This window comes from Anser cygnoides, chromosome 1, assembly GCF_040182565.1.
Source record: "Anser cygnoides isolate HZ-2024a breed goose chromosome 1, Taihu_goose_T2T_genome, whole genome shotgun sequence".
Taxonomy (NCBI): domain Eukaryota; kingdom Metazoa; phylum Chordata; class Aves; order Anseriformes; family Anatidae; genus Anser; species Anser cygnoides.
Window position 1 is genome coordinate 36,230,339 of NC_089873.1, and position 13,847 is coordinate 36,244,185.

At 36.5% G+C, this 13,847-nt stretch overlaps 1 protein-coding gene across 4 annotated transcripts in view; it reads left to right on the plus strand.

Annotated features, from left to right (window-relative positions):
• Window positions 1–13,847, plus strand: part of MON2 (MON2 homolog, regulator of endosome-to-Golgi trafficking) — an 87,802-nt gene that overhangs the window by 11,438 nt on the left and 62,517 nt on the right. For 3 of the 4 annotated variants that reach the window (XR_010829418.1, XM_048065377.2, XM_048065378.2), the window contains exons 2-7: window positions 3,576–3,639; window positions 6,976–7,103; window positions 7,956–8,087; window positions 10,672–10,801; window positions 12,574–12,671; window positions 13,272–13,397. Coding sequence is in view for 3 of the 4 variants with exons in the window: in XM_048065377.2 (XP_047921334.1) it covers window positions 3,576–3,639; window positions 6,976–7,103; window positions 7,956–8,087; window positions 10,672–10,801; window positions 12,574–12,671; window positions 13,272–13,397 (678 nt within the window). In the remaining variant the exon portion in view is untranslated. Of the gene's footprint in view, window positions 1–168; window positions 754–3,575; window positions 3,640–6,975; window positions 7,104–7,955; window positions 8,088–10,671; window positions 10,802–12,573; window positions 12,672–13,271; window positions 13,398–13,847 lie in introns of those variants that run through there. The other variant, XM_048065373.2, reaches the window with a different exon arrangement.

The following is a 13,847-nucleotide window of genomic DNA, read 5'->3' on the forward strand; positions in this document are numbered from 1 at the left end:
AAAAGCTGGAAGATTCACACCATGCATGTTTGAACTGAGGACTGAGAAATTCATGAGGAGGGGAAGAGTTCTGGATCTGAGAAACTCAAACTCTTGATTTTTGTTGATAAATTCTCCGCTTGCGTTTGATTTCAGAGAATCGTGGAATCATAAAGGTTGGAAAAGACCTCCAAGATCATCTGGTCCAACCATCCCCCTACCACCAATGTCACCCACTGAACCATGTCCCTAAGCACCACGTCCAACCTTTCCTTGAACACCCCCAGGGACGGTGACTCCACCACCTCCCTGGGCAACCCGTCCCAGTGCCTGACTACTCTTTCTGAGAAGAAATGTCTCCTCATTTCCAATCTAAACCTCCCCTGGCGCAACTTGAGGCCGTTCCCTCTAGTCCCATTACTAGTGATTTCCAGGTAACCAGCAAATATGTGGCAAGTGGCAAGGAAGCAGAGCGATGGTGGGACAAGTGCTTGAGCCCAGAGGATCCCGATGGGTTTTGCTGTGAGATTATAGACTGCTTGATTAAAAGCAAATCAAAGTATGCAGAAGAGATTCATCTGAATACAGGCCATCACTGAGAATCCACCTCTGCTCCTCACTGATATTTCTGCCGAAACTGAATGCTACAGTTACTGCAGCAGAAACACGAAACAAAACCCAATGGTGGCAAGTGGGCATTTGAGGCATTTGATTTCAGTCCATTTCAGTTATTAGGGTGGCAGAATTGGAAATCTAATTGACTGAAGTTTTCAGGTACACTTGAGTTTTTTTATGTTACAGGAATTATGTATGTATTTGCTGCTTCTTAAAGAGGTAACTGACTTGCTCATTAGACTGCTGTTAATTGTGGTGCTAACAGAAACTCTGATTATGTTACTTTTAAAGCGGTGACTTCCTAAAAAAATCAAGCCTTATATTTACACGAAAGTAATTTACTGTATTTACACCAGTAGATGCACAGGTTGATGCTGGCCATCTCCCTGATTAGTGGTTTTATGGTATCCTTTTCTGATGGGGCAGTCATCCGTAGAGTGCTGCAGGAATGCTCAAATTGAAGTAAATTTGTAAACATAGTACCTATTATTAATACGTATTTTCTCTTGCCAAGTTAAACTGAGGCTATCCAAGTACACTTTTGTACTGATGTGTATAGGATAGCCAGATAACAGTTTATAGTCTCATTTTTTTCTATTGTTTATTTTTCCACTAAAGTCCTTTTTTGTAGATGTTATGTGGTTATTTTTTACATATGTAGTAAAGTGTTTGTTTTTTTAATAGGGTATGTGCAGTGTAGTTAGTTTTAAACTGTAAGCAGTTTGATTTGGAATTCTAAATAGAAACTGGAAAACAAAGCATAACCCAGAAAATCACAGAAATTCCTATATATTTTGGAGAAAAACTGTCGTATTCAGAGTGGTAGTAAAAGCTATAAGAGCTCTTGTTTTGTTTTACCTTTTTTTTTTTTTTAAATTATGCTATTTTACGTGAAAGGTAACAGACAACTAAATGGGAGATGTTCTGTTGTAAATCAATTTTTTCCTTTTTTCGTGCCATGTTTGGAGTATGTGCAGATGTTATGTGTGTGGCAAGCTCATTGTTTGTTTGATTCGGAGGGAATTTGTCAATACTGGCAAGAAATAAATCACTTACCAGTAGATGTGATGAGGCTTAGTTTGAAGATAATTGAAGTTGGACTGTGACGAATCCGTCATATTAATGAACAGGAGCAATTTGTTGTGACAAGATTCCCCCCCCCCCCCCCCCCCCCCATTAGTTGACATTTATAAGTGAAGTAGGACAGGGATTGATTTAAAACTTAGACACTTCAGCACATTAAGTTAACATAATTGAAATAAATGAGAGTAGTCTTTGGCATTCCTCATTTTCATTATGTGGAAGATCTATTTGCATCTTGCTTTGTGCTCATTTGAGCGCGTTGCCTGTTACTTCAGACACTGTTGATACTGTTCTATAAATATATATATATATTTTAAAGCAGAAACACTGTTCAGCAAAGCTTATGTAAGTCCCCAGAATTTCACAAGTGTATTGAAGTGGTGGTAGGCCTGTGTAAAGTCTTCCTATGTTTATGTTTGGAAACAAAGTAAATGGTGGAAATTTAAGTTCCATTTTTTAAATTTAGCTCATTTGAGAAATGCAAAATCTTAATGAAAATACTTGATTTTGAATTTACGCAGTCATCTTAGTCTGGCTTTCTGGGAAATTTTATTGGGACAGTGTTTCAATGGAGGGGAAATGTTACTGCTTGGTAGAACTACATACGGTTGCTTTCATATTTCTGCCGCCACAGATTGCTTCTCTACTTGGTTTCATACAGTGATAGCACACTTTTCTGAACAGTGATGTAAAATCCAAGGAAAAGTGGAAAAGCTTAGTGTGTAATGTACACAGAAACATCAAGCTGAGTTAGAAAGTGCAAGTGTGCTTTAAAATTTGGCTGAAAAATATTCTCCAGAAGCACGTGTCCTGTCATTTGGGAAAAACGGTTGCATTTATTTTTGGTGCACAGTGTGCTCATCGAAATTTCTTTAGTTGTTTCCAGAGGTTTAAGATGTATTAATGGAATTACAAAAAATGGACAGGAGCCATTTGCAGTGTATTTTGAATTTTTTTACATAAAACTTGACAGAAATCATAATTTTGAAAGGGGAAGAAAGCATCAGTGTTAAATTTTCAGTTTGACTTGATTACATTAGGAAACAGGACTTTGTGATTTATGCTGGAAGGTGTTCGTGGAGGCTAAGCGGGGAGCTGCTGATACCCCATAGTGGTATGTGACCTCCTTGCTCTGCCCTTCAGTACTGCACTGGTGCTCAGCTCCCACGCACATCCCTCCCACCCAGGTGTCCGGCTGGGATTTCAGGTAATGCTTGTGGGGAGGTCAGAGCGCTGTCAGTGTGGCATGGTGGCCAGAATTGAATATTGTTAGGAAGGCTTGTAGAAGTTGGACGTGGTGCTGCATGGGGTTAATTTGTATGGGGAATTCCGGACACAAAATGCATGGGAAGTTGGGTTTCCTTCCAAAAATGTTAGTAAGAGTGTTAGCTTGCAAATCGAAAATGCTCTTACCTGATCTGAAGAACAGTGGTAGAATTCGAGTGTAGTGTACCACATCTGATTTATTAACTGGATTTCACTGCTTAAGTCTTATGTATTAAACATTGATACAATTACTGATATTCACAATTCCTTCAGTATTTCAACCTGATGAATGTGACAGGTTATAATGTAACATGGTAGATGTTTGACAGGTTGAAACTGTATGAAGGCTACTTGCCATTTTTTTTTGTTAGTGAGTTTTCTCTGCATTCTTAAGACTGGAAAATAATAGAATGAAAACAGTGTCTTCTAAAAATATCTACCCCACAGATTATACCCCTTTCTGTACAATTCTGGAAAGGAGTTTCAATTCTACATTAGCGCTGCTTGCTGAAAACACTAGAGATATTTTTTTCTCTGAGACTGTACATTTCTATTTATCTTATATGTTTATCTCTTTGCAGATATTGATGTGTGAAATCGCATCTAAACTACTTATTTTCCTTCCCCTACAGGCTGCTGAATCAGGAATAATAAAAGTGAAAACGATAGCTGCACGGAACACTGATATTTTGGCAGGTAACTATTTGCAGTACAATGGGAAAAATAAACTTGGGTCACATATCAAAACATTAAAGATGAGTCTTGGTTATGTGTTATAATCCTAAATGCCTTTTAGTGTGTGCTACATCAGTGATGCTTGTTGGCACCTAGCAAAAAAATCCAGTAATGTTGAAAAATTCTACTTCTCTATCATGCTCAAGCTATGTTGATGCTGAGAAAGGTCTCCATTTTCAGTGGTGGTTCTACAAAAGGAATTAACCACTTAGAAAAATAACATGAAATTATTAGGCTTCAAATTCTCCATATTTTACTCATTGCCTACATTCACCACAGCTGTTGTTGAGAGCTCTGTGTAGCATTCTGCAGCGTGATCCTCATCTGTGTGTTTACTGTGAGAGTCTAGCCTTTGGAGACTTGTACCCGGCAGGCAAAAATCCATCTTAATCTGAGACAAGGTCATTCAGTTTGAGATGTACCATTGCCTTGAGGGACAGGAGAGCTGCAGCTTTGTAAGTGCTTAAAACAGTATCCCTTGACTTTCTTCAGCTGTATTAAGTAGTATGTAAATTGATGGCTTCTTACCAGTTGCTGGTAAAGCCTTTGGCCAGATTTGAATACCCTTGTATGCTTGAGTGTCTACCCTAGCTGTAGTCAAAATCCTTATGAAGATAAATTATTTTAAAGGTCCAAATTAAATAGATATAAAACTATTTCTTTCTTTTGAGGTGTGTAAATCAGATATTGTTAAGGAGGCAATTTCTAGGATTACTTGAAGTAGCAGTCCCACCCTTCAATATTTCACTTTAATGCCTCGTTTTTCTTTGTTTATTTTCTTTGTTTTTCCTGCTGTCATGAATGCTGACATAAGTGGGAAAGCTATGCCAGGTAATGTCAGCTATGCATCAAAATCTATATATGAACAAGAGAAATCTCTAGTTAGCTATTTGGGAAGTAGCAATGTTCTTTGGCATATTACTACGTAAAGATTTTTACATTTTAGAAAGCTAGTTTGTGTTCATGCAAGGATTTTTTTTGTTTGTTTGTTTGTTTTTAATCTTCATTTCAAAGTGCAGAGATGCAAAAGATTATTGGTTTGGGACATGGATAGGCAGTCATTTATCTTTCGGAGGGAACACCTTCTGGTAGTTGGTCAATTTTTGTCATTAGTTTTCATTTGTAAGGTTTAAACTAGAATGTAGTTAGCATTTGTTTCATTCATGAAAAACAAAACAAACAAAAAACCTGAACAATGACAGTAGAGAACTAACACTGTGTCTGGTGATGTGCTTAACTTGCCGGAATTCTGAGGTCACTGATGTAACTTGTCTTCTCTTAGGAGAAGCAAAACAAAACAAAACAAAAAAACAGTATCAGTCTTCATTCTTGGCAGTCTGCATGTGGTTTATAGTTTATTTATGAGGATTTGAGTAATTCCAAAGAGAAGTGAGCCTGCGAGTTATAGCATGGCAGACAAATGTGAGAAATTATTTCCGTGTGGCTCTGAGATGTGCTATTTTTGAGTAATTCATGCTTTTTGCTTTAGACATTCTTTTAAAAAATTACGATTATGATCTTTCTGATGGAATGAAGTAGTAAGTCTTACTTTCCCAAAATTTCTTTTTTGACATGGTTTGTTATGATAGGTGTCTTTTTTAATACCCTCTTTGGTAATTTTGGTATAGCAAAATGGAAGCACAAACAGATATAAGAACATTTTTGTATGTTTTAAGACTGAAACTGAGGTAGCAATTGGTACCAAACTAGATCGACCAAACATTAATTTCAGCTTTATAAAGTAAAAGTGCTTATATAGGTCCTGTTGTGAAATTGCTTCTAGTGGATTATAGGAAAAATACCAAGTTTGATTTTAAAATCATGATTTTTAAATCTTATATTAACAATAAAAGATTTTTGGTATCTTTTTTAAAAAAAATTTGCTTTCTTCTTTCTGTCAGTTTCTGACTTGGTGGCAAGTCGGAAAGTTGTATGAGTAAGGAAGCTTTTGTATCCAGTCCAGCGTGAGCTTCCTAAGCTCTCTCAGCTGTGTGTCGTGGGCTCTAAAGGCAGCTTAGTCCTCTTGTTCACACTAGACACTGACGGATGCCTAAAATTACATGTCTTCATTCATGTTTATGCTCACATTTTAATTGTCTTCGGTGAGGCATTTGGTGCAAGGTCAGCCTCTGTCAGCTGGACGTGAAGAGTCTGACATGACTATGGACTGTCTGTGTGTCAGTATTACCTTGTGAGAGCTACTACATTACAAAAAAAAAAAAAAGAAAAAGGCATCTATTTTAGCCTATTGTTTACAAAGAAATTTGTTAGTCATGTGCTAGTACTTTGGTTTAAAGTATTATTAAAATATGTTTTTATAGTTTTTACCCTGATGTTTGTGTCATTTTTTTTCAAGTCGATTGTAGTGATATTTAATAAAAAACCTTCATGAGAGACAAACTTCAAATTGTTCAAAAAAAAAAAAAAAACTTGATCATCTTGCATTTTTATGTGGGAATATATGTTTTGTTTGTTTGTGGTAAGATCTGTGCTCTAAAAATGTGTTAGTCTTTTTCATAAATGTATGTTTATTATAACACATAGACTAAAACACATTGGATGACATTCAGTGTAAGAACACAATCAATTTTCAGCTGTGAGGAAATTTTTAGCATCTGAAACGAGCAGCTGAACTCCTAATAGTTTTCATGAATGAACAACAACATATGTGGAATGTTATATTAATTGCACATTTTTTTCTCCTTTAAAAAAAAATATCCTGAAACTCGTCATTTCTCATGAAAATGCTTTTTTTTAAGAAGCTGCCATTCCTCACTAAAACGCCGGTTGAAGGTGTATGTATCCAGGATACAAACATTCAAGTCTCCTTCTCCTCCTGCTTTATTGATGGCATTTTGTTCTTCCTCTTCCTTCTGAGAACTTGGTACTTCTTGTGCCATGCATTGTGTTGCTTCTGAATTTAGTTCTGAGGTGGCATAGAGCAGAAGGAAAAGGCTAACAGAAGGAGATTGGACAGAGAGAGTTTTGGGGTAGGCAGAACCTTATAAACCTCACAAAACCAAATGGATTCTAAGTGGACATTTTCGATTTGGAAAGAGAAAGTTGCTCAAAGAAAGGTGAGATGTTGAGAAAGGGGAGAGAAGGTGCTTGGAATTAGAGCATTAGGGTAGCTGTGGAGGTGAGCCTTGGCAGCCGGTTGTCTTTCTTCCCTGTGGTGCGAAAGTAACTCTCAAATTTCCAAGACTGGAGATTGCTTTTTGTTAATAGGTATGATTAACAAATTTTATATTCTTCAAAGTGTTAAAAATTGACTGCTTCCGTATCTCTTTTCATAAGCGTTGAAAGAGAACAGCTCAGAGGTAGTTCAGCCTTTTCTCATGGGTTGTGGAACAAAGGAACCAAAGATCACTCAGCTTTGTCTAGCAGCCATACAAAGGCTCATGTCCCATGAAGTTGTTTCAGAGGTAAGATCAATCTTCATATAAATACATAAATATTTCAATGTGAGAAACACAGGCCCCAAATTGATGGTGAACACTTTTTTTTTAGGAGACTGTTTATATTACAATGAACATAGTTTGCAAATTACATTGCTCTTATAGATTTAAAAAAAATGTAATTTAAAAGAAAACCACCATTTTGACCATGAAAAAAAAAAAAGAGTGATTGGGAAAAATACTAATTTCTAGAAGGAACTCATGAGTATTCGAAACAGCTTATTTAGTTTGTATTCTTATAGTGCAGGAACGGAACGTGTAATGGTCCTTGATAAACATCATACTTAAGATTACATCCATAAAAGTTACTGAATGTGATAACGCTATATATTGTGTTTGTTACATATTACTTTCAAAAATAAAATAAAATGGGTGTACATGTCCTGCAACTGTAAATGTCTGTTGATATATTATGGTACCGCATATAGAGTGTGGTAGGAAGTTGGTGAAAATAATAACGAAATATATCTTTGATTCTGCTTGCATAGTATAAAATTATATTTCTCTGATATGAATGAATTTTGAGGGTAAAGTGTCTTCATACTGTCTCTTTAATGTTTCCAAATAGACAATGAAGTATCCATTTTACTTTGGACTAAAAATTAAGAGATTCCTGCTGTCAATTAAAAATATATGTTTTGTGAAGACTGTAACAATGAATTTAGCTTTCTATTCTGAAAGTAGTTCTGTGGTATAGACAAACAGGCAAATTTGAGTGATGATACGCAGTTACAAGAGTGCTATTCTTACATGTGTACACATGATATAAATAGTATATAAACATCTTAATTATTGGCACAAAATATTTTTTTCTTGTAGGCTGCAGCAGGAAACATTATTAATATGCTTTGGCAACTGATGGAAAATAGTCTTGAAGAACTTAAATTGCTTCAGACAGTTCTTGTACTTTTAACAACAAATACAGTTGTGCACGATGAAGCACTGTCCAAGGTAAGAATTTGTTACTGCCAATTAGAGTACTTATATCCAAGAGGGGAAAAAAAGGGAGAAATTCTACATAGGAAGCTTTTGAAAATAATGGAAGAAGAGGGGGATATCTTGATTCTGTTGTATCTATTGGCTTTATGTTTAGACTCTGAAACGGAATTTCTTCTAGCTTCCTTTTTAGTCTGTTTTTTAATTCCTCCACAACAATAAATTCCTGACCTAATGGGGACTTTAAATAAAAAAACACTGAACTAGTGCTTATTCTTCTGATCTACTAAATTAGTCTATTCTCTTTGTGAAATCAGAGCACATGACACAGTGCAAGCTGGCACTACTACAGCAAATATTAGAAGCTGCCCCCCCACTCTGACCTGAATCTCTTACCTAAGTAGTCCAGTTATTGCTCTTTCAGTCTGACCTGAAATAACATTATGAAAATTTTAAACATACACAGTTTCAGATGTTATGTTACAACTAAGACAAAAAATAAGTGTACTTATCATTTTAATCTTAAATTATATGACGAGGAACAACACTATTTACCCATCTGTGAATTGTAAAGTTCTGTTTAAGTTCTTTTTCTAGACTACATTTTATTTGCTTTCTCTCCAACATAAGGTAGATTTTTTAAAAACAAATCATTGTGAATTACTGTCTTTGTTATGCTCTGCATTCAGTGTGTCAGTTTAATATAAGAGGGTTTTTGAGAGAATAGAATTCAAGAATATTTTTAAGGTGTTATGTTCTGATGGAGTGATTTCAGTTTTTCTTTGCTTCAAGTTTTAGAGAAACTACCCAGGTTGTTAAATGTGTAGATGTTAAAAGCATTATTAATTTACTTAAACAAGGAAAAGAAAAACATGAAAAGAGAACAAAGCCAGGTTATAAAGTTCTGCTGAACACAGGATGATAATGGAAAATTTAAAAAATGTGTAAATGAAAAAATAGAAATTAAATAGAAAAATAGAAACTAAATAGAAACTTGGTGAGGATTGAAGGATTTGTCAGTCAGTTCATTTTAACTTGAGAATGCAAACTGTGTCAGGCTCTTCATCACCATCTTGTTTCTTTTGTTCCAAATGATGCTCATTTTCGAAATTAGATTCTGTGTTCTAGGGCAGAAACATCATTTTTGAAGAAAATGGAATTCATTTAGAAAATGGGATTCTTGGTCTTTAACTGGGTAGCAGATGTTCTTTAGCAACCTGCAATAATGTTGTTTTATCAGGTTTGAATTCAGGAGACAATTGCTGTTTAAGGCTACCATAACTTTCTCTTCTGCATATCCCATATCTTTCGTGGCAGTGTAGTACACATCTCATCCCTTGTTTATTCTGATTCCCCTTCCTCTGTACCCTTCCTCCTTCCCCCTTAGGTTCCTGGTATCTACATCCTAGTTCACTTACTCTTTTTTTTTATATATACATGTGTCTCCCAAACACATTTTTCAACATCCCTTACTAATTTCTTCATATCTCTCTTGAAGGTATGGAATTACTAGAGTTTCCACGTTAACCAAATATGAGTCTTACTTAACATGGATTGCCTTGTTGCTTCCCCCCCCCAGGATACTTCCAGGATTTTTTGAGAAGTATTTGAAAGTTATGTTGTTTTTTTTTTTCCCATGTTGAAAAGTTCTTGGTGAAAATGAATGTGAGGCAAACGTGTATTGCATATTCATGTTTCAGCTTGACTGACTGAAATTAAGAAAGCTACTGGTAAACCTTCTTGTAAAGGCCCTTAATATAGGCATTGCAGTTAGGTTAACCTACGCAGTCATGCAATGTCTTCTTAAAGTCTAAAGGTGTATGATGTATTGTAAAATTTCAGACTAAAATGTTGGGGGGAGGATGCCAGAGTCCACAAGAAAGGGAAGTTGTGCGTATTGTGTGGCTCAGAGCATACAGCACCATGGCTGGGCGTGGCTCAAGTTTGTGCAAGAACATGAAATAAGGACAAAAGAACAAGAAATACAGGTTTCACCACACATGCAGATATTGAATTTCAAAATTAATTATAAAATACATAATTATTATGTGTTAGAGGTAATACTAAATCCAATGGTAAACACTATTCAGGTCACTGCTAGCACAATGACACATTAAAATATACACCTTAGTGAAGAATAATAGCAGCACAACCAACATGGTTGTTAAACTATTGTGATTTAATATAGGAGAAGAATGGTGTAAGATTATGTCCATTTTAACTTTGGAGTTGCCTGACCTTTCTACAATTAACTTTATAATTCCAATGTCTTTTTTTGGCGTTAGTATTCATACAAGTTTTTTATGTAGTGATTACGGTGTATTTTCTGTATGGTGGTTACTGTTTTATTGGTGCATCATAATGTCTTTAATACCATTTCTAGTTTACTTTTAGGAAAGATTACTAAAGAGATTTTTGGCTAGGATAATCCATAAACATATTCTGATTCTTCAGATTTAAAGTTATTAAAGAATTTTTTTAGGCAACCTTTTGACAAGCTATAGTGGAAAATATTCCCCAATCGGCTAAACTGACTCCTAGCTAAAAGATAAAGATATGGTGTTGTAAGATGTGTGTCTTTTTTTTTTTTTTTCCCCAGGCAATTGTACTTTGTTTTCGATTGCACTTCACAAAAGATAATATCACGAATAACACTGCAGCAGCTACAGTGCGACAGGTGGTTACTGTTGTATTTGAGAGAGTGGTTGCTGAAGATGAACGATATAAAGGTGGGCATACTTCTTACTCTGCTTGCTTTTATTAACCTGTTGTTTGGACACACATTAAATGTTTATCTTTTTCAGATAAAGTAGTAGTAAAAAAAAATCTATAAACTTTATAAAAACAATCACAGACATTATTCATTTTTAAGGACTTATATACATTTATTAGTATTCAAAGGTGATGAAATCATCAGGCCACTGTGTCAGTCAAAGTCAGTACACTATATATACATATATAGATGTATGTGTATACATACACATATGAAAAATATATAAAATCTATTTTTTTTTTCAAACTGTGAGAGATGGTCTTCAGGTTAGTATTGTGAAGGAATTTGTGGTGAGGGAAGAGCAACTGACATCATCTACTTGGTCTTACACAACGCATTTGATACTTTCCCCCATGATATCCTTGTCTCTAAATTTGGAAAGACATGGATGTGATGGATGGACCACACAGTGTGTAAGGAATTGGCTGGGTGGTCACACTCAAATTGTTGTAGTCAATGGCTCAATGTCCAGCTGGAGTTCAGTAACTAGCGATACTTCTCAGAGGACAGTATCGGGACCAGTGCAGATTAACGTCTTTGTTGGTGACATGGACAGTGGGATCGAGTGTACCCTCAGCAAGTTTGCCGATGCCACTAAGCTGTGTGGTGCAGTTGACACTCTGGAGGGCAGGGATGCCATCCAGAGGGACCTGGGCAGGCCTGAGAGGCGGGCCTGTGCGAACCTCATGAGGTTCAACAAGGCCAAGTGCAAGGCCCTGCATCGGGGCCAGGACAATCCCAAGCACGAATATAGACTGGGTAGAAAATAGATTGAGAGCAGCCCTGAGGAGAAGAACCTGGGGGTGCTGTTTGATGAGAAGCTCAGCATGAGCTGGCAATGTGCGCTTGCAGCCCAGAAAGACAACCGTGTCCTGGGCTGCATCAAAAGCAGCATGGCCAGCAGGGTGAGGGAAGTAATTCTTCCCCTCTGCTCTGCTCTTGTGAGACCCCACCTGGAGTGCTGTGTTCAGCTCTGGGGCCTTCAGCACAAATAGGACATGGACATATTAGAAAGTTCAGAGGAGGGCCACGAAGATGATTAAAGGGGTGAAGCACCTCTCCTATGGTGACAGGCTGAGGGAGTTGGAGTTGTTCAACCTGGAGAGGAGAAGGCTCTGGGGAGACCTTACAGCGGCCTTCCAGTACCTAAAGGGGGCCTACAGGAAAGCTGGGGAGGGACTCTTTGTCAGGGGGTGTAGCAATAGGACAAGGAGTAATGGTTTTAAACTACAAAAAAAAAAAAAAGGTAGATTCATATTAGATATTAGGAGAAAGTTCTTTACTATGAGGGTGATGAAGCACTGGAACAGGTTTCCCAGAGAAGCTATAGATGCCCTATCCCTGGGAGTGTTCAAGGCCAGATTGGATGGAGCTTTGAGCAACCCGGTGTAGTGGGAGGTGTCCCAGCCCATGGCAGGGGGTTGGAATTAGATGGTCTTTGAGGTCCCTTCCAACCTAAACTTCTATGGTACAAAGTGAGGGTAATTTAGATAACTTAGTATGAAATGAGCGACAGTAGCGGTTCTAAAGAGAATGTTCATTGTAAAGAATTGCTTGTTATTCATGATCTTTGGTATTCAATCTAATCCTTATTTCTGTAGAAATGGTAAGTTGTTGAAGAATTGTCTGGCCATTCTTTTAGAATCTGTTTGTTTGTAAGAGCACTTAATATGTACTTGATTTTGAACAGTTCCGTTGTTAACAAAACTGACTTCTGCTTTTACACAGACACGATCGAACAGCCAGCTGCGGTTCAAGGAAATAGTAACAGAAGATCTGTCAGTACACTGAAGCCGTGTGCTAAAGATGCATATATGCTTTTTCAGGTAGTTGGGCAGCATATACTTACACATCTGCAGTTATGATTGGGTGATTGTGTGTCTCTGTAAGAAATTTCAGAAATCTGCGGTTGGCATATTGGTAAGGTCCTTAACCAGAGCTTCAGGCCTTCTTAAGTGTGTTTATTTTAGTTGACAATGATACGCTGTACCTGAGAGGGATGACTGGAAAAGCTAAGCATGCATGTTGGCATTAACTTTGAGATTCTCAGTTGCCTTCGCCAAACACTGCTACCACAGTCTTAGTTCTTATGTTGGTACTGTATATTAATATAAAATGTATAATGAAAAGTAGTAATTTATATTCGTCGTATCAATAAAAATCTTCTTGACTTAGCAAATTCATTGATTTTGAGATATCTTTGAGGGCAAGAATAAACACAATTCCTGCAAGGATACCAGTAAATTAACAAATTTTTTTTTTTGCATTATAATTTAAGTAAAATATTTGAGGAAAAATTATGTTGAAGTGTGAAAATTACTACTTACAAAGAAGTTGGAGAATAGACTTTTTGTAGACTCAAAAAAAAAATGATCACAGTAAAGGACTGTGCAGAGAATGTAAATGTTATTGTATTTCTTTTTAAGGATCTTTGTCAGTTAGTTAATGCTGATGCTCCTTACTGGCTCGTGGGTATGACGGAAATGACCCGAACGTTTGGCCTTGAACTTCTTGAGTCAGTCCTCAATGACTTTCCGCAAGTGTTTTTACAAGTGAGTAGTTCTTGTAGAGAAAGTTAGGAAGTCTTTTCTTCACATGTGTAGTAATCTTTACACATCATTAACTTCTCTTTAATTTAGTAGGAATACTACCTTCAAAAGGACCTGTAGCTTTTACATGTTCGATTTTTCTTTTTATTTGATAGAGAAGTATTGCATGCTTTTTGTCCACTTTTTTCTATCATTCATACTTTGCGCATTTTGTGGAACATGTAATACTATATTATACTTTTTATTTTGCCAGTTGCATCCCCTCCAGAGTTGTATTTTCTTATCTTTCATCATTTGTGACACTGATGATGATACAGCTCTGTAATTTAATTTGTAGTATCTCAATGAAAACTGTAGCTTTGCAACACTTGCAAAGCAGTAGCAATCACAACTATGATTTGTGTGCATCTACAATATATAAAGGCACCATAATATTACAGTAACACATTTTAG